This window comes from Oncorhynchus keta, chromosome 35, assembly GCF_023373465.1.
Source record: "Oncorhynchus keta strain PuntledgeMale-10-30-2019 chromosome 35, Oket_V2, whole genome shotgun sequence".
NCBI lineage: Eukaryota > Metazoa > Chordata > Actinopteri > Salmoniformes > Salmonidae > Oncorhynchus > Oncorhynchus keta.
In genome coordinates, this window is record NC_068455.1 from 49,538,241 (window position 1) to 49,564,044 (window position 25,804).

At 44.1% G+C, this 25,804-nt stretch overlaps 1 protein-coding gene and 1 long non-coding RNA gene across 7 annotated transcripts in view; one reads left to right on the forward strand and one right to left on the reverse strand.

Moving 5' to 3' along the window:
* LOC118368588 (ena/VASP-like protein) overlaps positions 1–25,804 on the forward strand; it is a 61,609-nt gene that overhangs the window by 20,622 nt on the left and 15,183 nt on the right. For 2 of the 5 annotated variants that reach the window (XR_008093194.1, XR_008093193.1), the window contains exons 2-8: positions 7,319–7,487; positions 7,992–8,169; positions 15,282–15,339; positions 22,257–22,333; positions 22,953–23,854; positions 24,168–24,430; positions 24,697–24,815. Coding sequence is in view for 1 of the 5 variants with exons in the window: in XM_052497094.1 (XP_052353054.1) it covers positions 7,319–7,487; positions 7,992–8,169; positions 15,282–15,339; positions 22,257–22,333; positions 24,168–24,430; positions 24,697–24,815; positions 25,062–25,089 (892 nt within the window). In the remaining 4 variants the exon portion in view is untranslated. Of the gene's footprint in view, positions 1–5,671; positions 6,440–7,135; positions 7,230–7,318; positions 7,488–7,991; positions 8,170–9,400; positions 9,831–15,281; positions 15,340–22,256; positions 22,334–22,952; positions 23,855–24,167; positions 24,431–24,696; positions 24,816–25,061; positions 25,090–25,804 lie in introns of those variants that run through there. The other 3 variants (XR_008093195.1, XM_052497094.1, XR_008093196.1) reach the window with 3 other exon arrangements.
* LOC118368590 (uncharacterized) lies at positions 7,334–25,560 on the reverse strand. 2 transcript variants are annotated; one of them, XR_004822375.2, is made up of 4 exons: positions 25,200–25,560; positions 24,638–24,804; positions 8,048–8,209; positions 7,334–7,472 (listed from the first exon to the last, which is right to left on the reverse strand). It is a non-coding gene; the product is annotated as an uncharacterized LOC118368590 (long non-coding RNA). The 2 variants fall into 2 exon arrangements; XR_008093197.1 differs by having other exon boundaries at positions 8,048–8,254.

A 25,804-nucleotide genomic window follows, 5' to 3' on the forward strand; every position in this document is an offset into this window, starting at 1 on the left:
ACCGCTGGTCGTGCGGTAGCAGAGAGAACAGTCTATGACTTGGTTGGCTGGAGTTGGCCTTCCTCTGACACCGCCTGGTAAGAGATCCTGGATGGCAGGGAGCTCGGCCTCAGCGACATTCGAGGAGCCTACAGTCGTTAAGCTTTAAGTTGCATCACATGCGATGATTGAGCAATGTCAGTCAGACAAATTGACGGCGCTATGCTTTATTTCTGACTTAGCCTGGTGGGGTACTGAAACCAATGCTTCACAGAGAAGGCATATAAACCCTCGACTCCAAATGACTCCAGAAATAGGGCTTGTTTTTGTAAGGGGATCTGTCAGACACTAAAGAACTGAGTATCTCCTCAGGGACATGGGTGGTCTCTGTACTGTGTAGAAGCACCTGTTATGTGATTAGATTGAGCCCAACTCAATTTAGAACCAGATAGAATAAATCTTTATGCTCTAAGTCCCAGTAATGTCTTTGAAAGCTTTGAGTAAGGAAATCCGTCTTGTGTGGACTCGGGATATCCTCCTTTGCTAAGTCCTACTTGACTGAGTAGGATGACTGGTGAACTATGCCCACAGTTGAGTCTAAAACATGTTGGGGTCTACCTGTGGTTCCCAGGATACCAGAGAGGCATAAGCTTTAAGCTTTATTTTGGATTTATTTGAATGGCTTTTATTGTTTTAGTTAATGACTCAATTGAGCCCAAGACTTCCCTATTTTGAATGTGGTAAATGAAGATGCTCTCAAACCTTCTCCTCCATTTATTGCCGTTAGCCTTCAGTTATTAGCTGTTAGCCTTTGCTTCCGTTGCTGAGATATTATTTCACCTACTGTGTCAAACTAAACCTCACTCAAATGAAGCACAGCACTGTTGCCTGCTGCGCTAACTGGCTGAGATGTCACAAAGGGTAAACCAAACTTGCTATATCCAACTGCATGCTCAATGTCTCCTCAAGGACTCACTGGGCAATGATTGGATTTTTAGATTATCTGTAATTGATTACCACACTGCGCGTCAATTTAATTTGAAAAGCACTTGCAAGGATAGTGATGGTGACTGATTGTGTGATGACTGTCTGATGGTTGATACTGAAGTGTAGTGAGAATGTGTCAGTGCCAGGCTTACAGTAGGTTAGTATTCAAGGAGGGACAGCTGTCTGTCCCTGTCCTACGGCATTCTTTCAGAGCCTGACCCTCTAATATTGTTGTAGTGTACTGCGCTGGCCTGATTACACATCTGCCATAGTTGCTGGAACTGTACTGGAAAGGACAGTGTGAAAATAAACTAATGTACTATGAGCTGTTCGGTTCGGGATGGCACAATAGTGTGAAAAAGGTAGTAGATGTTGGTGCAAGAGGTTCTGAATCCTGCACTCATACTGCCTCACCCATTCGCTGTGCTGAGGCATGGCTGAAGTGTCAGTCTCCATGTCCTCCACCTCCTCGGGAGGAAGGAGATCACAGAGGATGGCCACATGCTGGCATTTGAATGCTAGTGATGTCCTAGGGGCCTTAGAGTCTAGATGACCCATTGTCTGTCTGTGGTGGAATCTTGATTTAGCTGCGATATTTTAAATACTTATTTTGGATATTGAAAAGGCTTTCTATGTTGAGGCACCCACTTTGCAAAATATATCCTTTAAGTATTGGTGTCTTGAAATGACAGCTGTGAATGCTGTGCTAATTTGCCAGTCTGTACAATAAAGACTAAGAATGTTGGGTCGCCTGAAGTAGCAGAGTAAGATAATTATTTAAAGCAGTTAGCTCAAATAGCAGAGCTTTGCTGTCCCTTTGGTAATCAAGGTGAACATTTTAAAACTTTGTCACTTCACAGTCCCCTGAGGGCAAAAGCAAATCTCGCCTTTTAGAGCTCCATGTGTGAAACATCAATACCCTGTCATGCTGTCAGGAATATCACACCATATTGTTATTCATACTCTTAAATCACCCGCCGGGTGCACGGCTGAGTCAAACTTATTAGCAAGATTGGATTATTTGAATCAGCTGTTTAGTGCTAGGGCACAAACCAAAACGTGCACCCTGGGTGCCCCAGGAAAGACTTTGTAAAGCCCTGCTGTTCAGGCTGTTGGTGTACTGGAAACATTTTCCCTATGAGCAAAAGATGTTGAAAATACATATTTTGGGTTGAAAAGACTTTGAAAATGTGTATTTAGTTCTCTCTGGTTTGTATCAACATCTCAATGTAGATTTTTATTTACATAGATTGAAAGAAGTCATTGAAAGTGACGCATGGAGATACATGTTTTTTCCAGGACTCCGACACCACCTCCAAGGCGTTATCATTAGTGCTTTGAAATGTTCTTGTTCACCACAAGTCAATTGTTTAATTATTGTTGTCGAAAGGGATGGAGAGTTTGGAATCAAGTCAGTCTCTGCCTGGACCAAAATCATGGTTATTTGTGATGGTGATCAGATAGTTAATTAGACACTGATTTTCACTCACCGTGTTATCATAGATCAGCAACACACACCTTTCCGCCCTACACCCAAACAAGGGCACTGCGTTCATCCACCTCTGGCCTGCTCGCCTCCCTACCACTGAGGAAGTACAGTTCCCGCTCAGCCCAGTCAAAACTGTTCGCTGCTCTGGCCCCCCAATGGTGGAACAAACTCCCTCACGACGCCAGGACAGCGGAGTCAATCACCACCTTCCGGAGACACCTGAAACCCCACCTCTTTAAGGAATACCTAGGATAGGATAAGTAATCCTTCTCACCCCCCTTTAAGATTTAGATGCACTATTGTAAAGTGACTGTTCTACTGGATGTCATAAGGTGAATGCACCAATTTGTAAGTCGCTCTGGATAAGAGCGTCTGCTAAATGACTTAAATGTAAATGTAAATGTCTCCAAACATTCTGACATATACCAACTAGCGCATGTTCCGAGAACCATTACATTTCAGTAATTTAGCAAACACTCTCATCCAGAGCGACTTACAGTAGTGAGTGCATACTTTTTCGTATTGGTCCCCCTTTGGAATCGAACCCACAACCCTGGCACTGCAAGCATTTCTTAAAGCTTGGTGAGAGCATGGTTGTCCTATGGTTATTTTGATACAACCTTCCCACAACTTTCTGGGATAGTTGCTTGGCTTTGGAACATTCTCAGCACATTTAAGAAACTTGACCCCCAAAAAACATGTTATTTTTGGTATTTCATTGCTCTGACACAGAACGTGTCAGAGCAGTTAAAACATGGTTACATTTCATTTCAATTTTGGTGATGTTCTAGGAAATTTTTCTAACTGGTTTGACATTGGGAATGTTCTCAAATAGTTCAGAGAACGTTAAGAAAAACTTCTCCAGTGGGAATTTCAGTACACCAGCAAAACATTTCCTGCACGTTTCCTCGTGGTTCTACTTAAGGTCATGTTCTTAAATTGTTCCGAGAACGCTAAGAGAACTTTCCATAGGCCTCCCGAGTGGTGCAGCAGTCTAAGGCACTACATACCAATGCTTGAGGCATCACTACAGACACGGGTTAGATTCCAGGCTGTGTCACAACTGGCTGTGACTTAAGTCCCATAGGGGAGCGCACATTGGCCCAGCATCGTCCGGGTTAGGGGAGCGTTTGGCCCGGGGGGCTTTACTTGGCTCATCGCGCTCTAGAGACTCCTTATGGTAGGCTGGGTGCCTGCAGACTGACTTGTTGTCATCAATGGAACAGTGTTTCCTCCGACACATTGGTGCAGCTGGCTTCCAGGTTAAGTAGGCGGGTTAGAAGGGTCATGTTTCGGAGGAAGCATGATTCGACCTTCGCCTCTCCCGTGGCAGTTGGGGGGTTGTAGCGATGAGACAGATTGTAATTGGATATCACGAAATTGGGGCGAAAAAGGGGTTTAAACAAAAAAAGAAACATTCCATGGAAACATAAATTCCGTTCTCAGCAATTAAAATGAACAGTTTTGTATGCGTAAAAAACATGGCATGGTAGTTCCATCCTGGTGGCCCAGTGGACTAATTCCATAGACAGAGAAGATAAGATTACAGGTTTGAATCTCACTGATGCCGTGTCACAATAAAAAATAAATGTGTTTGCATGATTAATGCCTAAGGAAAGGAATTTACATGTGTTCTATCTATGCTTGTAGTTCAAAAAAGTTAACCCAAAATAAGCTAGCAGTGTTATTAAAAGTATTATTTTTATTTATTTTTATTTTATTTCACCTTTATTTAACCAGGTAGGCGAGTTGAGAACAAGTTCTCATTTGCAACTGCGACCTGGCCAAGATAAAGAATAGCAATTCGTTGCAGTCATGGGCAGCAGAGAACTGGAAGGAAAGACGACCAAAGGAGGAATTGGCTTTGGGGGTGACCAGTGAGATATATCTGCTGGAGCGCGTGCTATGAGTGGGTGCTGCTATGGTGACCAGTAAGCTGAGATAAGGCGGGGCTTTACCTAGCAGAGACTTGTAGATAACCTGTAGCCAGTGGGTTTGGCGACAAGTATGAAGCGGGACAACCAACGAAAGCATACAGGTCGCAATGGTGGGTAGTGTATGGGGCTTTGGTGACAAAACGGATGGCACTGTGATAGACTGCATCCAGTTTGTTGAGTAGAGTGTTGGAAGCTATTTTATAGATGACATCACCGAAGTCGAGGATCGGTAGGATGGTCAGTTTTACGAGGGTATGTTTGGCAGCATGAGTGAAGGATGCTTTGTTGCGATATAGGAAGCCGATTCTAGATTTCATTTTGGATTGGAGATGCTTAATGTGAGTCTGGAAGGAGAGTTTACAGTCTAACCAGGCTTTTGTAGTTGTCCAAGTATTCTAAGTCAGAGCAGGCAGGTGCGGGCAGTGATCGATTGAATCGCATGCATTTCGTTTTATTTGCGTTTAAGAGCAGTTGGAGGCCATGGAAGGAGAGTTGTAATGGCATTGAAGCTCGTCTGGAGGTTAGTTAACAGTGTCCAAGGAGGGGCCAGAAGTATACAGAATGGTGTCGTCTGCGTAGAGGTGGATCAGAGAATCACCAGCAGCAAGAGCAACATCATTGATGTATACATAAAAGAGAGTTGGCCTGAGAATTGAACTCTGTGGCACATCCATAGAGACTGTCCGAGGACCGGACAACAGTCCCTCCGATTTGACACACTGAACTCTATCAGAGAAGTAGTTGGTAAACCAGGCGAGGCAATCATTTGAGAAACCAAGGCTGTCGAATCTGCCAATAAGAATGTTGTGATTGACAGAGTCGAAAGCCTTGGCCAGGTCGCTGAATACGGCTGCACAGTAATGTCTCTTATCCATGGTGGTTAATGATGTCGTTTAGAACCTTGAGCGTGGCTGAGGTGCACCCATGACCAGCTCTGAAACCAGATTGCATAGCGGAGAAGGTATGGTGGTATTCGAAATAGTCAGTAATCTGTTTATTAACTTGGCTTTCGAAGACCTTATAAAGACAGGGTAGGATAGATATAGGTCTGTAAGCAGTTTGGGTCTAGCCCTTTGAAGAGGGGGATGACCGCGGCAGCTTTCCAATCTTTGGGAATCTCAGACGATACGAAAGAGAGATTGAACAGGCTAGTAATAGGGGTTGCAACAATTTCGGCAGATATTTTTAGAAAGAGAGGGTCCAGATTGTCTTGCCCGGCTGATTTGTAGGGGTCCAGATTTTGCAGCTCTTTCAGAACATCAGCTATCTGGATTTGGGTAAAGGAGAAATGGTGGGGGCTTTGGCGGGTTGCTGTGGAGGGTGCTGGGCAGTTGACCAGGGTAGGGGTAGCCAGGTGGAAAGCATGTCCAGCCGTAGAGAAATGCTTATTGAATGCTTATTGGTGCCCATGCTTACTGATTTGGGGTTGAACCTGGCAGGTTCATTGGTTCATAATCTGGGTGAGATTGAGGCCATCAAGCTTAGTTTGTAGGATGGCCGGCATGTCCCAGTTTAGGTCACCTAATAGCATGAGCTCAGAAGATAGATGGGGGGCAATCAATTCACATATGGTTTTGAGGGCACAGCTGGGGCAGAGGGAGGTCTATAGCAAGCAGCAACAGTGAGAGACTTTCTGGAAAATTGAATTTTTAGAAGTAGAAGCTCAAATTGTTTGGGTACAGACTAAGATAGTAATACAGAACTCTGCAGGCTATCTCTGCAGTAGATTGCAAAACCGCCCCCTTTGGCAGTTCTATCTTGGCGGAAAACGTTATAGTTAGGAATGGAAATTTCAAGGTTTTTGATGGTTTTCCTAAGACAGGATTCAGACACGGCTAAGACATCTGGGTTGGCAGAGTGTGCTAAATCAGTGAAAAAAACAAACTTAGGGAGTAGGCTTCTAATGTTAACATGCATGAAACCACGGCTTTTACGTTTACAGAAGTCAACAAATGAGAGCACCTGTGGGGTGGGAGTGGAGCTAGGCACTGCAGGACCTGGATTAACCTCCACAGCACCAGAGGAACAGAGGAGAAGTAGGATAAGGGTACGGCTAAAGACTATACGAACTGGCCGTCTAGCACGTTCAGAACAGAGAGTAAAAGGAGCAGGTTTCTGGGCACAATAGCATAGATTCAAGGCATAGTGTACAGACAAAGGTAAGGTAGGATGCGAGTACATTGTAGGTAAACCTAGGCATTGAGTAAATGAAGAGAGAGATATAGTCTCTAGAGATGTTTAAACCAGGTGATGTCATGTAGGAGGTGGACCATGGTTGGTTAAGGCATATTGAGCAGGGCTAGAGGCTCTACAGTGAAATAAGACAGTAATCACTAACCAGGATAGTAATGGACAAGGCATATTGATATTAGAGAGAGGCATGCGTAGCCAAGTGAATATATGGGTCCAGTGAGTGGTTGGGCTGGCTGGGGACACAGCGATTCAGACAGTTAGCAGGCCGATTCTAACAAGCTTACAGTTAGTAGGCCGGGGCTGAACAAGCTAGCAGCTCGTAGACCGGGGCAAGCTAGCAGTTAGCAGGCCGGGTTAGCAAGCAAGCAGTTAGCATGGGCTAGCAGTTACAGACCGGGCAGGTAAGCTAGCAATTAGCAGGCCGGGGCCGGAAACTAGCAGTTAGTAGACTGTTGCAATTATTATTATTATTATTATTGAAACATTCAGTGAAAGATTTAAGGAAGTTATACAAAAACCTCCAAATAACCCATAATTTCTGTTCCCATAGCGTTAATAAAACCTCCCAGGGAAACTTTCAAGGGACCAGAGTAAAACGTTCTCAGAACCTTCCTGTAACCTAAAAATAAACATTGCCAGAACAGGTGAAATGAGGATTTTTTTATTATTTTTTTTACATTAACCCTATGTCTTTGTTGTTGACCTCTAACCCTTGTGTCTTCCTCCTTCACAGTGAACAGAGTATCTGCCAAGCCCGCGCCTCGGTCATGGTGTACGATGACGCCAGTAAGAAGTGGGTGCCAATCAAGCCGGGACAGCAGGGCTTCAGCCGCATCAACATCTACCACAACACGGCCAACAACACCTTCCGCGTGGTTGGGGTCAAACTACAGGACCAGCAGGTACACACACACACACACACACTAAGGTGAATTTGTCTGTTCTAGTCATTTCTATGGACCTACATATGTGACGTAGATATGGGGGAAGACATGTTTCACTGCAAGCCTATTCATCACACACACTGGCTTAAGGATAATAATAGAGAGTCCATCTCTTATGCAAGACAATCTCTTTCAAATTCAGCACTGTGATAAAAATAAAAATGCAAACAATGTTTTTGAAATGTACCAGTAATTTCTATGGCACTATTGATGGAATTCCATCCATCACTGATCTAAGCTGGTCCTTCTGTGGCTCAGTTGGTAGAGCATGGCGCTTGTAACGCCAGGGTAGTGGGTTCGATTCCCGGGACCACCCATACGTAGAATGTATGCACACATGACTGTAAGTCGCTTTTGATAAAAGCGTCAGCTAAATGGCATATATTATATTATTATATAAGCTGACAATAGTATTTGGCAATGAATGATTGATGAGTACTTGGCTGTCTGTCTGTCTCTCAGGTTGTGATCAACTACTCCATAGTAAAGGGGCTGAAGTATAATCAGGCCACACCCACCTTCCACCAGTGGCGTGATGCCAGGCAGGTGTACGGTCTCAACTTCGCCAGCAAGGAGGAGGCCACCACCTTCTCCACCGCCATGATGTTTGCCCTCAATGTGCTCAGCTCGCAAGACGGAGGTGGGACCCTTTCCAGTGTGGCAATAACCTGTATGTCAGTCTGTTTATGTCACAGTCAAAGGGTTTAGCTGGGCTGTAGCTGAAACTGATGAATGTTAATTGTCAGTTGTACTCGACACGCTAGCTACTAATTGTCAGTCAAAATGCAAATCTTTTTAGCCAGTCATTTGTGGCCAGTTTAACTCCACTATCATCCCAGGATTGTTGGAACAACAAAATATTTTTTTGAACATGTTTAGGTAGTTGTAAGATATAATATCTCTTATAGATATAATCTATTTTCAGAAAGGATTTCAACCTTTTCAGTTTACACTTGGTTCAGCCAATGACATTAGTGCTGTAGGTGCTAGTCAGTCTGGTTGCTGGGTTGATCTCAACTGAGTTCTTTTCTTTTCTTTTTGTTAACTAGGCAAGTCAGTTAAGAACAAATTCTTAATTAAAATGACAGCCTAGGAACAGTGGGTTAACTGCCTTGTTCAGGGACAGAACAACATACAATCCCAGCTTGGGATTTGATCTAGCAACCTTTTGGTTACTGGCCCAACACTAACCACCTGCCGCCGTTCTACCTCCCTCTGCTGGATATCAAGCTCTAAGGTGAAAACAGAACCATAACTAGTGTTTCTCTATGGCTCAGGGTGAAATCTTTCAGCAAAGTGTGGGAAATTGGTAATACAAAAGAACCCTGCTTGACTAAACTCAGTGACCTATGTCGTGTTCAGTAGGGCACGTTTAAAAATGTTATGCAACGGAAAATTATTTAAAAGGTCTTATTGGACAAGATCAAATAGTACATCCCCATTTCACTTAGTTTCAAAATGTTTTTCCCTATTGAACACAACCCAGGCTAGGGCCCAGGCTGCCAGACTTAGATATGTTCAGTAGCCTGGTCATTGGTCATTTAAGCATAAAGTATGAGGGCTGATTGCAGACAGTTGTGACAATAGTGCATGCCTAATGCAACACTATCCAAACTAACCATTACAACTATAAACACTATCACACCAGGAAAGACACTTGCACACATCAATGTAAAGACCTGTAGTTAGAGGAGATGTATGGTCCTGCTAGTTTATGACAACAGAAATGTAGTGAGGTCTTTATATGAAGCCTTCCAGACTCTACCCATACTTAACAAATAGCACATGTGCCTCTCCTATTACAGGCTGCTACTTATACGCTGTTGGGAGGGGGAGTTCGGTGACGGCTCCATTCCGTCCTCTAGCCTTCCTATTGGTGCACAGCCTGGCTAAAATACCCTTGGAGCCAAACTGTCTTAGACTGCCAAATCTCACATGGCATTCTCCTTTTTTGGGGAACCTTTTGAGGTGACCGGAGTGGGCCATGTTGGAGGTGAGCTGAGCTATGGGGCTCCTCAAGCAAACCCAAGGTGCTTCTTTGGTCCAGGGAACGCAGTCGCAGGCATTCTCCTGCTTTATACATGCTACGGTCCCATGTCGGATCACCAGACTCGTGGCTAATGCTATTCCAGTAGTCTGGCCAGCTGCCTGACTAGAAGCCATAGTTAGTACGTATACTGCATGCAGTAATAGCTTGCTAAAGACACTGTAAGAACAGCAGAGAGTGTCTCACGATTATTCTTACTCCAGTGATGTCACCAGCCACTATCAGAAGGTGCACTTCTGCGAAGATCACCCTCAGTAAGTAGAGTAGGTGATAGAGGGGGGTAATCAGGGTGATCTATTGCATGAGGGCGCTGCTGGCAATGTGAGGCTAAAATAGGGAGGTGATGTTCTGGAAATCACTATGCAGATGTGTAAGCTGTTAATCATCACTAATCATGTAAAGCTTAAGCTGTATGCATTTCTGTTAACTGCCAATGAAAGTTTTCCATTTAAACACCATGGTGGCCCTAAGGGGGTAAAGTAGCATTTATATTTGATCATGTTTTGGGGCTACAGCACAACAGGGTGCTTAGATGTGGGGTTTGAATGTGTCCTGAGGTTTGAATACTGTTTTTTAGCATCATATTTCACTCAACTTACATTTAGGCAATTAGGTAAACACCATCTGAGTTAGAGAGTGTGAGAAAAAGCAGGCCTTGTATAGCGTTCATAATAACCCTTGATTGTGTTAATGGGGTTGGCTATTGTGTACTAATCTAAAAGCCTTTAATTGTGCAGTCGCTGTGAGGCTGCAGTTGCCAAGTGATATTGACGAGTGGTCCACATTGTTGTATTTGAAATATTAGGCAACTCTTTACCAGCCTAATACCAACGTATCTTATGTTTAGTTACTTTGTTGTGTCTGGAGCTGAAAGTAAGTGGCTAATAGTGATGTACCGATATTACATTTTTGTCCGATGCCCAATATTTTCCTTGCCAAAAAAACAGATACCGATAACCGATATTTAAAATGTTAGGGGCCTTAAGCATTCTAGTACAGTTAAATAGTTAACACACACACACGGACGCAGCGGTCTAAGGCACTGCATGAGGCGTCACCACAGTCCTTGGTTCAAATCCAGGCTGTATCACATCCGGCCGTGATTGGGAGTACCCATAGGGCAGCGCACAATTGGCCCAGCTTTGTCCGGGTTTGGCAATCATTGTAAATAAATAAGAATTTGTTCTTAACTGACTAGCCTAGTTAAATAAAGGTTACACACACACCAACAAATGATTTTGTTGGCATCTACATATGTCCCATAACCACTAAAACATCATCAAAACCTATTTCTTTCACTTACTTGCTGTGCTGTTTCGTTGTTTATTTGTTCTGTTTCATTCTCAACGCCGTTTTGGGTCTTTGCGTGTCAAAAAAGATATGTCAAATAACACTATTTGACCTGTCAAATAAGCTTGTTAACCAATCAGGACCTGACTATGACTACACGTCACATAATTTAACGTGTTCATACATTTTTTTACTTAGTTGTTACATGATAACTCTGAGGAGGATGTTGGAAAAACATATATTGGGTATTGAGTAGACTGATACCCCATTTCATTGAACCACATTTCATTGATCCCCCATTTCATTGAACCACATTTCATTGAACCCCAATTCTTAAGTAAAGCTGTACAGTGCAATATGAATGTCAATACACACAATAGGCTGACTGGGGAGGTGATTTCACACATTCACAGTCCCACGATAAGAGCTACAATGTTAATATTTGCGTAAACTCTTCACAGTTGGGTTCTGTGGGTGTCATTGAGTAGACTGATACCCCATTTCATTGCTTCACATTCCAACCTTGTTTAGCAGTATCTAGTCTAAATATGGCATGATTCCACCAATTGTAACTTTCTGCATCACTTTCAAATATGTACTTTTATTTTTAAGGCAAACCGCAAATTCCACTATTGTGACCAATCCTTAATGTGGCTAGCTTCACACAACCCGGTCTGGTCGAGCGTCACTAGCCAGATGAAGCTAGCTGGTTGCTTATAATGTTAGACTTTGGGCCACAGGGTTAAGTAGCTGGCTAGCTATTTATTTTCATGAACTGAAGTTCAATTTCATTAGGCAAACAACAAGTGGCTACCTAGCTAATACTTACTCACAAGAATTCCTAAATCATTGGTAAGATTAATGAAATTGACTGCAGTTTCTACTGGTCATTGTTTTCAGGCTGGTTGTATTGGTGCTAGCTAGGTACCAAGCTAAAACTAGCTAGCTACCCCAGAAGTTGCGGTCAAACAAATAATGCTTTATTACCAATGCGGTATTGTAAACACATTGTTTGTGGCCGGTGTTTGCAGACTTTTTTGTACAGTTTTTACAGTGCTACTGATAGTAGTGGTGGTGCTTGGCTTGCATGTGCAAATTCAGAACACACAACATTCTATAATTGAACTGTGTTATTTGATATGTCAAATTAAAAACGTATTTAACGCATTATGGTGTTATTTCACGTGTACCTTTTTGACATTCAAAGACCCAAACAGCGTTCAATAGTGTGCCGTGAAGCTAATAGCAGCGACGCTATTACTGTGTAACTCCGGTAGGGCAACATCTGAAAAATAGTGCACTTGGTAATGTGTACCGGTGCTCGACCAGTGGCGAAAGCCAACATCACCCACGACAGAGAACGGTTGATTGTCAAGGGCAGTGAATTACATCATCTTGGCGTTAATGGATTTTGCCTTTGAGTTGTCTCTCTGAAATGTTCTTACTCTTTCAAATGACTGCTCGATTTGTTGAATGCTGGATCCATACAGCTGACATTGTGGACTAGGTTAGGAATGCTGTGTTGCACGTGTAGGGGAAAATGTTATGTTATTTAGGTATGCACGGCAGCTTTGACATCGGTTTTGCACATCGGCGTTAAACTAGACATCGGGCAAATACCGATGTTGGCGTTTTTAGGTAATATCGGCCGATTCCGATATGGTCACCGATATATCGTGCATCCCTAGTGGCTACAAAAGTATGCCTACCAAAAGATAGCACATTAGCTTGGCAATGGTTTCCTTTGATCGCAAATACTATACAGTATATAGTTCAAATTCTTGGTTTCATGTATTCCAAACAAAACCATGAAAAGATCAGGTTGGAGGTGGGCTCAGGTTGGCTCATAGACAACATGATAGATTACTGCCCTCAATGGCGATTATGAGTATTTTGGCTGTTTTATGACATAAGCGCAAGTTGGATATGTGCTAACATTAGGTGCCAAAGCATTATAGATAATTATCAGCTGCTAACAAGGGGAATTCAGAGTAGTGTCAAGAAGAATGTAAACAAGACATCCCAAGACATCACCTATCAGAGAGATGAAGGCTGAGAGAACAAAGAAGAGCAGCACACACACAGACAGGGACACACACAACTAAACTCCTCATAGGCAGTGTTGTGATGAAACAATGTACAGTAGGGAATGATTTATATTTATGTGCTATTTTCTGAAAAAGGTGGCAGAAATGTGAAGCCTATGATTGGGTCTCTTTGATGATGATAGAATATTAATATTTCCCCTTCATGAGACGATGACTGTGGGAGATGAAACATGAAAGACTGTTTGGGATTGGGAATTAATCTAGTTTTAAAAAGTGTTACAGTACCTTATTAAAAAACAGCCATCAGCACAAATGAAGCCAACATCCCTGCCTTAGTTGCTCATTAAGAATTGGATTCATGTATTATAAAGCCAACTTGAATACATCAGTAATGTCAAGCGAATTCTGAAAACAAACCAAGATTCCAAACCTATAGATGGTTGGATATGGTAAGGACTCGTTGAAAATATGTATTTTTGGTTGAAAATAAGTATTTTCAATATCTTGTGCTCACTGGGTAAGCAGTATCCATATAAAGATGTTCCACGTGTTCCTCATGCCGAACACACCCAGCGGAAATGACACCCAAGGGCACACAAGTGTTTCAAAGGGGCGTCTAGAGTTTATTGTTCGGTATTCCTGATATGAAATACGTGATCTCCCGGATAGCCCTTTTTAACTGCTCGGTCTCAGAATAGTGTCTCATCCTCAGTTAGGGCAGTAGGGTATGACTCAGTAACCACTTAGTTCACACTATGCAGTACCCCAGTCAGTATACACTACCAGTGATGTCAAGGCACGTCATAACGATTTCAAGCAAAGACGGCCTATTTTGGTCTAGTCACTAAAAATATGTCTGAATATTTCTAGTATACCTCACCATGATGTCATAATGACAGTTTTGTCCACTGTTTTTTTTTTTTTTTTGACTGGGCCATTGTCCATCTATGTCCGTCATTGTTGATCCTGCTGTTGAATATTTTGACAAAGTCTTGTGAAGTTAGACGTTTTTCCCAATGGAAATTAAGAATATTACATTCAATCCAATACAATCATGTTTGCCCTTGAATCTGGTTCAGGATTGGCAATAAAGGAAGGTTGGGATTCATGCATTTGTTATGTTGAATGCAGAATGCACTGTAGAAATTGTACCCAGGTGTGTATGGGAAGGAGGGAAGGGAAGGTCAGGTCTATTCTGGTCCACGGTGCTGCTGGCCCTGTTTAGTTGAGGTTTCCTGTGGAAATGCCTGTGATTTACATCAATCATGCTATGGGGAAAAACACAGTCTGTCTCTTCAGGGCAGAGGCATAGCACCTCATGTGATGTGTGGTGTGTTTCACAACTGACTATTCCTACCCGCATAGCCTGGTCCCAGATCTGCTTGTACTGGATAGCCAACTCCTATGATCATTGTCATGCCAATGACCACATAGGAGTTGACAAGACAGCACAAACAAATCTCAGACCAGGTTACCCTGCATCCACCCCACTCCAGACATTAACTCCTTGTACTTATTAAGACCGTCTCAAAAAGTCTCAGTATCATCATGAGGACAACCATTTATGCCTGGGCAGGTTCCAAACCCGGCATATGTTTGTAAAATAATTCCTAATGTCAAAATAAGCTGACAGACAACAATGCACCACTTCCAATGTAAACAAGCAAGACATACTAATAATGTCTAGTGCTAAATGTATTGAACCCCATGGTAAATGCTAATATGCTAATGTCAACAACCAAGACATGCCATGGCTAATCATGTGTCTTTCTCGGGAGAATTTAGAGGAGAGGAGTGCGTGAGGATACACAATAGCAGCAAGAGAGAGGACGGGGGAGGGACACACTTCCCTTGTGAGATGACACATGCCATTTGACCCAGCATGCAATTTATGGAATTAACTGGCTGTCTGTCAAAGCCCTGTCTGCATTTGAGGCGGTTATTTTGGCTGTTAGGTTGTATTGTCATTATTTTTTACATTGAACAAGATAAGGCAGCGCCATGAGCAATAGTGTGGTTGTCACGACTTCTTGTTAAACTAAATTGACACATCTCACCAGATCAGCACCTGTATACTGTACAAATACAGTTTAATATGTGCTCAGTGTTGTAAAAAGACAGACCCACAGGCAAAATAGACACTGCTGCCGGACCCTTACATCATTATTTATCTGTTGGTTATTGTTATACTGTATGTAACCTCAGGCCTACATTCAATATGCTAAATATATATCTCTATTACTGCTGGGGACGGTGTGGCATGTGAAGAAACTATTCACAAAACACCAACGATACACAAGAATATATGTCCTTCCGTACAGGTTGTCTTTTTCTAAAAGCTGAAAATCTGTTTGTTTCTCACCTCAGGCCCTGCTGTCCAACGTAAAAATGGGCCCTCCTCAGAAGACCCCGATGCACACAGGAGGTAAGGCCCCTCTGACCTTCATAAAAACACCAAATAGTGATGACAAAGCGTGGTGCACAGTAGAACTCACAAAACAAAAGACATTGATAAAGAAACTGGTTTGAAAACTTGCTTGTATCCATCACTGAAAGTGTTCTTCATTTAATTTGTCTGAAGGTGTTTAAGGATACAAAACACATCAGGCCTACCACATACCCAGTGGCTCGTGTTGTGTTCTTAGTCCACTCTAGTAGTGGAAAGAGGTGCTAAACTCACATTAGGGTTGAATATTTTCCCTGTATTTTACAAATGTTCAATCCAGAGAATAAATCACTTTTCTCCCACGTAACCTAGTATTTTTTGCTAAAACCGGAAGTGTCATTCAAAAGAAAAGAAATATGTCTGGATTTGATTAGAGCTTTGATCAGCATGAAAATTAAAACCTGATGCTACCTGAGCCTGATGAGCCATATATTAAATACATTTTATGAGCCGAACCCGACATTAACAACATTTAATGAGCCAAGCCCAAAAAGCCCAAATGATTGTGCCACTATCCAATACATACACTATATAAACAAAAGTATGTGGACACCACTTGAGTGGATTCAGCTATTTCAGCCACACCCGTTGCTGACAGGTGTATAAAATCGAGCACACGGCCATGCAATCTCCATAGACAAACATTGGAAGTAGAAAGTCCTTACTGAAGAGCTGTGACTCAACTTGGAAGCTTCATGAAACGGGTTTCCATAGCGGAGCAGCCTAAGATCAATTCTGCACAATTCCAATTGTCGGCTGGGGTGGTATAAAGCTCGCCACCATTGGACTCTGGAGGGATGAGTCACGCTTCACCATCTGGCAGTCCGACTGATGAATCTGGGTTTGACGGATGCCAGGAGAACGCTACCTGCTCGAATGCATAGTGCCAACTGTAAAGTTTGGTGGAGGAGGAATAATGGTCAGGGGTTGTTTTTCATGGTTTGGGCTCGACCCCTTTAGTTCCAGTGACGGGAACTCTTAAAACTACAGCATACAATGAAAAACATCAAATTAGCACAGACGATTCTGTGCTTCAAACTTTGTGGCAACAGTCTGGGGAAAAACCAAACCCGAAATGGTTTGTCGAGATCTGTGTGGAAGAACTTGACTGGCTTACTTTCTCCTGGCATCTGCCAAACCCAGATTTGTCCGTCACACTGCCAGATGGTGAAGCGTGATTCATCACTCCAGAGAACACATTTCAACTGCTCCAATGGCGGCGAGCATTACACCACTCCAGCCGACGCTTGGCATTGCGCATGCTGATCTTAGGCTTGTGTGTGGCTGCTCGTCCATGGAAAACAATTTCATGAAGCTCCCGACAAACAGTTATTGTGCTGACGTTGCTTTCAGAGGCAGTTTGGATTTCGGTAGTGAGTGTTGCAACCGAGGACAGGCGATTTTTAAGCGCCACATGTTTCAGCACTCAGCGGTCCCGTTCTGTGAACTTGTGTGGCGTACCACTTCACGGCCTAGCCGTTGTTGCTCCTAAACGTTTCCACAACACAATAATAGCACAGACTGGGGTAGCTCTCGCAGGGCAGAATTTTGCTGCACTGACTTGTTGAAAAGGTGGCATCCTATGACGGTACCATGTTGAAAGTCACTGAGCTCTTCAATAAGGCCATTCTAATGTTTGTCTATGGAGATTGTATGGCTGTGTGCTCAATTTTATACACCGGTCAGCCATGAGTGTGAAATAGCCAAATCCAGTAATATAAAAAGGGTTGTCCACGTACTTTTGTATAGTATATAGAGTATAAATCTAAAACAGGATTATATATTTTGGCTGCAAATGTTATGAAACTCTGGTGATGGCCTTGCAGTACAGGCTGGCAGTGTGGTGCAAGGACAACAACCTCTCCCTCAATGTGAGCAAGTCAAAGGAGCTGATCGTGGACTACAGGAAAAGGCGGGCTGAACAGGCCCCCATTAACATCGACAGGGCTGTAGTGGAGCAGGTCGAGAGTTTCAAGTTCCTTGGTGTCAACATCAACAATGAACTATCATGGTCCAAATACACCAAAACAGTCTTGAAGAGGGCACGACCAAACCTTTTCCCCCTCAGGATTAAAAATGTAAAAACACATCACGACAAGAGACAACACAACACTACATAAAGAGAGACCTAAGACGACAACACAGCATGGTAGCAACCCAACGTGACAGCAGCACAACATGGTTGCTGCACAAAACATGGTACAAACATTAATTGGGCAAAGACAACAGCGCAAAGGGCAAAAAGGTAGAGACAACAATCACGTGAAGCAGCCACAACTGTCAGTAAGACTGTCCATGATTGAGTCTTTGAATTAAGAGATGGAGATAAAATGTTCCAGTTTGAGAGTTTTTTGCAGCTCGTTCCAGTCACCAGGTGCTGCGAATTAAAAAGAGGAGCGACCCTGCTTTGGGGACCTTTAACAGAATGTGACTGGCAAAACGGGTGTTGTATGTGGAGGAAGAGGGCTGCAGTAGGTATCTCAGATAGGGGGGGAGTGAGGCCAAGAGGGTTTTATAAATAAGCATCAACCAGTGGGGTCTTGTGACGGGTATACAGAGATTACCTGTTTACAGAGGAGTATAGAGTGCAGTGATATGTCCTATAAGGAGCATTGGTGGCAAATCTTGTATTTCTCTCTCCAAGTTTGTGGTTTCCAATTGGTTGTTACAGTCTTGTCCCACCGCTGCAACTCCCATACGGACTCGGTTGAGGCGAATGTCGAGAGCCGTGTGTCCCCCACAACACAACCAAGCCAAGCCGCACCAATGTGTCGGAGGAAACACTGTGCTCCTGGTGACGATGGGACAAGAACATCCCTGCCGACCAAACCCTCCCCTCACCCGGACGATGCTGGGCCAAATTGTGTGCCGCCCGATGGGTCTCCCGGTCACAGCCGGCTGCAACAGAGCCTGGGCTCGACCAGGATCTCTAGTGGCACAGCTAGCACTGCAATGCAATGCCTTAGACCACTGCGCCACTCGGGGGGCCATTGGTGGCAAATGATGGCCATTGATGGTCGAATGGTAAAGAACATCTAGCCATTCGAGAGCACCCTTACCTGCCGATCTATAGATTATGTCTCCGTAATCTAGCATGGGTAGGATGGTCATCTGAATCAGGGTTAGTTTGGCAGCTGTGGTGAAGGAGGAGCGATTACGATAGAGGAAACACAAGTCTAGATGTAAGCATAGCCTGCAGCTTTGATGTGCTGAGTACCGTCTAGCCATACTCACAAGTACTTGTATGAGGTGACTACCTCAAGCTCTAAACCCTCAGAGGTAGTCATCACACCGGTGGGGAAAGGGGCATTATTCTTACCAAACCACGTGACCTTTTGTTTAGGAGGTGTTCAGAACAAGGTTAAGGGCAGAGAAAGCTTGTTGGACACTAAGAAAGCTTTTAACACAAAATCCAGGGAGGGGCCAGCTGAGTATAAGACTGTATCATCTGCATATGAATGAGAGAGCTTCCTACTGCTTGAGCTATGTTGTTGATGTAAATTGAGAAGAGTGTGGGGCCTAGGATCAAGCCTTGGGGTACTCCCTTGGTGACAGGCAGTGGTTGAAATGGCAGATGTTCTGACTTTATACACTGCACTCTTTGAGAGAGGTAGTTAGCAAACCAAATACCCCTCAGAGACACCAATTAGCCGGCCCACAAGAATGGAATGGTCTACCGTATCAAAAGCTTTGGCCAAGTCAATAAAAATAGCAGTCCAACATTTCTTAGAGTCAAGGGCAATGGTGACATCATTTACGACCTTTAAGGTTGCAGTGACACATCCATAACCTGAACCGAAACCAGATTACATACCCGAAAGAATACTATAGACATCAAGAAAGCCAGTCACTTAATTATTGACATGTTTTTCCAACATTTTTGATAAAAAGGGCAAAATAGAAATTGGCCTTATAACAGTTAGGATCAGCTTGATCTCCCCTTTTAAATAAAGGACTGCATTGTGGCTGCATTCCAAGCAATGGGAACCTCCCCAGGGAGCAGAGACAGGCTTGGCAACGATAGGAGCAGCAACCTTAAAGAAGAAAGGGTCTGAACAAGATGTTTTTTTTGAGGTCAAGATTAAGGAGCTCCTTTAGCACCTCGGACTCAGTGACCACCTGCAGGGAGAAACTTTGTTGCGGGGCAGGGGAAAAAGAGGGAGGATGATTGGGGATAGTCACATTAAAAGGGATGGGAGATGAGGAAATGTTGGACAGGCAAGGAGGCATGGCAGAGTCAAATAGGAATCTTGACTTAATGAAGTGGTGATTAGAGCTCAGCCATGTGCTCATCATTGTCAACATTAAGGGATATGGACAGCCGTGAGGAGGAGGGTATATTCTCCAGGTCTTTAACCATTTTCCATAATTTCTTGGGGTTAGACCCACAGAGAGAGAACTGCTCCTTAAAGTAACTAACTTTTCCCTTCCTGATAGCCTGAGTGCACTTATTTCTAATTTTCCTGGACGATAGCTAGTCAGCCTGAGTATGCATTGTCATGACTCTCCTGGCTGAGGAGCCATGGCCTCAAATCAGCTTGGCAAATGGCTGATGATGACCACACCCCTCTCACGCACAGAAGAGGAAAGGGGGGACTGGGCCGGTTTTGACTGTCATAAATTAGGGAGGAGGGGAATCTCACTCCTGCTCTTCAGTATCAACCCTAGGAATGCTTTGTCCCCCAGAAGACTTTTGCAGCCAAAACTATAACACCCAGAAAGTGAATACTCAAACAATATTTCTAAGATAGGAATGTTAGGAATGGTCAGTGCAGAGATAAAGAATAATGATGTCATATTACTTGTCATTTTGTGATGTTATTAAAAACTGTATAAACTAAATACTGTAACTTAGGAAAGAAACCCCCCTTGGCTGTCAAGTTTCCATCTAATACATTGTGAATACAATATGAAGAGAATGATTAAACTTTTGTTGCTAAGATAGGAATGTGATTTTGGTTTTCTAATGAGATAATGTTTTTTTAATGTCCTTTGCACATTAAGTAGCCACTTCCCGAATGAGGTGTGATGGACCAGAGTGCTTAAAAGGACTCACTAAGAATTAACATACCATACCAGAAGATGTGAAGATAACACTAGAGGAGCTGATGGTAGCCGATAACACCCAGCAACAGTCAACAAAGATTTATTTGAAAGCTTAATGCGTAAAACCAGCAAATGAAATTGTTTGGGGAATGACTTGGTGGAGACAACCAAGCACTGAAAGTGTTCCTTGGTAAAGATTGCCACTCCACCACTTTTGGAAGATCTTTCTTGCCCAAAAAGGTTAGAACCAGAAAGGTTAACAACAGTGTTCAAAACACTATTTCTTAACCACGTCTCAGTAATTACCAACACATCAGGATTGGAGCTGTGAATCCACACTTTCAATTGATACATTTCAGGTAATAAGCGTCTAGTGTTAACGTGCAGAAAACCCAGGCTTTTACGAGAGCAGAAATCAGTGAAGCAGATATCAGAGCACAAATCAGAATTGGGGCTAGCAACAGTAGATGGGCCAGGGTGTACATTTCCATATATAATCAACTGTAATACAATCAGGGCATGGCAGAGGACTGCTCTGCAGTGTTGATTTATAACATTTGAATGTGCATTAGATGGCAACAAGATCATATTGTACAGCAATTTCATCAGGTAACATGATCACAAAGCCAACAAGAGGTGGTTAGAATAGGATGGGATTCCAAGAATCTGTGTAAACAATAGAGAGTCAGAGTCCCGAGTGTGGGAATAAACAGACTGTCCCCCGGTTGGGTAAACAAGCAAGTTCATAGTCAACAAAGAACACAGGAGTCAAAAGGCAAATAGCATAGAGTACAAGTGAAAAATATAACAACTTTAGGGCTAGCCATTACAAGTTCAGAGTCACTCGACTCAACAGTGCATGTGTGCTGGAGGCGATCGAAAGCTCGGGAGAGAGGGGGGAGTGTGGCGAGGGTACCTATACCAGACAGGGGGAGACAGGCCAGGGAAGATGGTGAACAGATCGCCAGGTGGAATCCAAGCAGCAGTGCAGCAGGCACCCGGGAGTAGGAGAAGCATTTTTGGGAGGCAGATTCCTTGTAGAAAAATCCCAGCTAGCTAGCTAATGTAGCTCGCAAGTCTCTGTCCGTCTTTTCCACGTGGAAAAGGAGATCGTTAGCAAGCTATATCTTTCCAGTATCTACGAATGATCCTTTACAACGTCCAAACAAAGTTGTCCTGTGGCTGTTGTATTTTGGGGATTCTGAGGAGGATATCTTCTCTGCAAAGATGGAGGGGACTTCAAAGGCCTCTGCATTTAGGTCGGGAGGGGCTGTGAAACTCTCCTGCCGTTGTTAGCCTTAAGAGTTCACACCTCTCTCTTCACACTTATGTGCTAATTTCAGTCAGATTCTTTCCTAGCAGCTTGGTAGCCTTATTTAAGCTTTATATAACAACATTACAGAGAGGTAATTGTCTTTTACTTTTTGGCTTCAGAAAGTAGGTTCAGACTGAATATTACTCACTCAATTTTGTGTTGGATGGTATTTCCAGGTTCCGCTGTGTTTCTTCTGTAGGTTTTGGCTTGTTAGAAGTTTTTTTCTTCTTGATAGGCCTTGGTAGTAATAGTCCATTCAGGTAATTTTGTCCAAAGTCAAGGTTTTAGGTATGGAATTGTGAATTGGAACTAAGGTTTTGATGTTGAGGTTAGTATCCTGTTTATGTCCTAGCAAAAAAATGCAAGTTTATCTACATTTATCCAACTCTAATTTTATATTTTTGCAGAAGAACTCAGGAGCCCATGCTCTGTGTCTATTCACTCTCTCTCTGAAACAATGTATTCGTGGGCCCAGATTGAAAGGCTGGAAATAGGGAGAGGCTAAAACTTGTCTGTGTCCTCTGTGTATCTGCAGGCAAATGATGGAGCAGCATCAGATGCAGATGCAGGGAGTGGCCCACAAAGAGAGGGAACGACAGACATCTGGCTCAGGTAAGGCCTGCAGACAAACATACTTACTGTGGACAAACACTACCATGTTAGACAAGGGTCTGTCAACACACAAGTCACAATATGTTTTACCCATGTCAGATAACATCTTAAGATGCTATTCTCTCCATGGGAATAGCATGACAATCATGGTAACCAAACACAGCCTAGTGTAGCAGCGCATATGGGTTGTATTCATTTGGCACCAATGGTGAGAAAACAGACTGAAACAGGGAGGAACTACTTGTATATGTCCAATAAGATATGCTCACTATGGTTTTCCGTTGTAAAATGTTGTGCTACAGTGTACCCTAATGAATACGACCATGAGAGCTACCTCTGAGATAGAGAGCTACCTCGGACACATCTGTGCTTGTGCTGAACCCCCCTCTTTATTTACTCATGCTTATCCATGCACAAACAGGAGCCACACTCATTCTGTCAGCGTGCTATCGGCAGCTGAATGGCAATGCGACTTCCTGCTTTCCTGAGAGTTCGCATTCTGCTTCTTTTTCTTATGTAATTGTTTGTCTTTGTTTCTTTTTCTTTGCTTAGTTTCTCATTATTCTCTCTTTCACATCCTTTGTTTTCTACCCCACCCTCCTCCATCTGTGTGTTATAGTTGTTTCCACCCTCCAATATAAGGTGTCCTCCCCTCCCTCTCACCCGTCAAACACCCCTCCTGAGTACAGACACTACCGGGCCGCCACACTGCCGCCTTCCTACGCCCGAGTGGCCTCCAACTCCTCCCCCTCCTCCTCCTCCTCCTCCTCCTCCCAGGAAAGAGAGGTGCTGGGCGGACGGGTTGGCGACAACTCCGCCCAGCTCTCCCAGCTCTCCACCTCCCTGGCCTCGGCCTTCTCACCCGTGCAGCCAGGGGTGCCCATGGTCCCGACCCGGCAGGTGCGCCAGATCCCCCTCTCTCCCCCCACTGCTCGGACACTCCACCACACCCAGTCCCTCCACCAGGGTCATGCCCTGCAAGACCCTGTGCTGCCCCCCAAACATGGCACCTGGTCAGCCTCCCATGCCCACATGTATGGCTCCGTGCCCTCCACGCCCCCCTTGGTGGGCATGATGCCTGTGCACATGCCCCCCGTTCCCCAGCCCCAGCATGTCGTCCCCGTGGCCCACCCTCTGCCGCCCCTCCACAGCCGCGTCAAGACCCACCCCCTAGACCAGCCTGACCAACCCCACATCCCGTCCCACCTCCCCCACGCCAACGGCCAATCAGAGGACTATTATAACCTTGCTCAGCAGCAACAGCAGCAACAGCTAGGTTACGGCGAGGCTTCTTCCTTACCCCCTCTGATTGGTCTGTCTGCCCAGGGCCCTGTCCCCGTCTCTGCCCACCAGCCCCAGTACCCGTCCTCCTTTCACCCCCAGCAGCAGATGTACCAGGCCACGCCCCCACCACCACCAGCACCCCAATTCTCTCCCCCCTCATACACCACAGCCCAATCAGAGGGGGCTCGCCCAAGCAGACACCCTCTCCTGTCGCTCAGGCTGCCACGGCCACCTGCAGTAAGTATAAGCAGAGCTCAATTGAGCAAGGCACTTGAACAACTAGTGTGTGTTCTGTGTGTGTCAGGGATGGGGACTCCACACACCATTCATCTGGCTTATATGGATGGAAGCATATACCTATTATGAATACAATAAACAGTTCCCATAGAAAATTCAGCCATCTGTACTTTTGCATTTTGATTAACTTTAAATTAAATTATTCTTATCTGAGACCATTAATCTAATCAGTTCCAATCAGTGCTCGCCAACAGTGTTAGCCAATGAGGAATCTGATGTCACCTGATGTGAACCTATGCTGTTTCTCTCCCAGGTCCGGTTTCTCTTCCCTCATTGCTGGCTTTGGCCCCACCAGTGGCCCCACCTATGCCTATGCCCCCCCCTGCCCCTATGGCATCCATGGCCCCACCTCCTCCACCAGGCCCCCCACCTCCGGCCACAGTGCCACCGCCCATGCCCCCTCCACTGCCGGTTGATGCAGGACCACCGGTAGGGGAGGCAGGGAATGAGCTGGCGCAGCCACTCTCAGGACTGGCGGCTGCCCTCGCTGGAGCCAAACTCCGTAAAGTTGCAAGGGTTAGTATCTCAGCTTAGACTTGGATCATGGTCAGTAAGAAGAAAACGTTTTGAAACAAGGAGGTACTACCTAAATGTCCAATAAGAAACTTAATTTTTTTGTTTCTTTGCAATACCTTTGAAAATGTGCAAAGGTGTGACCCACTGAACAAGACCATTCATATCTATGTGAAAATTACTTGGACATTCTAACCATACACACATTACCTGTTGGTTGGCTTCTATAAAATGGAACTCGTATGGTGACCAATGTTGTGTCTCCTCAGGATGAGAACAGTCCACCAGGAACAGGTGGAGCCAAGAACGATGCCAACCGCTTGAGTGGAGGTAGTGGTGCTGGAGGGGAGGGGCTGATGCAGGAAATGAACGCCCTTCTAGCACGCAGGTGAGAGGAAAACAACAGTGTGAAAGAAATATTTATTTAATCGAATTGAAATACATGTAATTGAAAATCCCTACCCCAGCTATAGCACATCAAAATACCACATTTTTTTAAATGAACATTCTGGAGTTCAAAAAGGTATTCCTTGATGTTATTGTAAGTAATTAGGCTACTAGCCTGTGAAATAACATAAAATGACTGGAGTTGTCTTTTTCATTATCTAAATGCCTGAATTTGCTTTTCCTGCAGACGGAAAGCCTCAGAGAGACCTGAAGAGGTAATACAGTTTCTTCTTTTAAAATATCAAGTATTAGTTTCCTAGGGTGGGTCTATCCAGCAACAATAATTGCATTCAAGCAATCTAAAGAGACTTGTGCACACACTTACTCGTACACTGAGTGTACAAAACAATAGGAACACCTTCCTAATATTGATTTGCACACCCTTTTGCCCTCAGAACAACCTCAATTCGTCGGGGCATGGACTCTACAAGGTGTCGAAAGCATTCTGCAGGGATGCTGGCCCATGTTGACTCCAATGCCTCCCACAGTTGTGTCAAGTTGGCTGGATGTCCTTTGGATGGTGGACCAATCTTGGCGCACATGGGAAACTGAAAAATCGAGCAGTGTTACAGTTCTTTACACACTAAAACCGGTGCGCCTGGCACCTACTACCATACACCGCTCAAAGGCACTTAAATATTTTGTCTTGCCCATTCACCCTCTGAAAAGCACACATACACGATCCATGTCTCAATTGTCTCAAGGCTTAAAAATCCTTCTTTAACCTGTCGCCTCCCCTTCACCTAAACTGATTAAAGTGGATTTAACAGGTGACATCAATAAGGGATCATAGCTTTCACCTGGATTAACCTGGTCCCTCTGTCAGGAAAAAGAGCTGGTGTTCCTAATGTCTTCTACACTCAGTATATATATTGTTTATATATATATACACACAGTACCAGTCAAAAGTTTGGACACATGTACTCATTC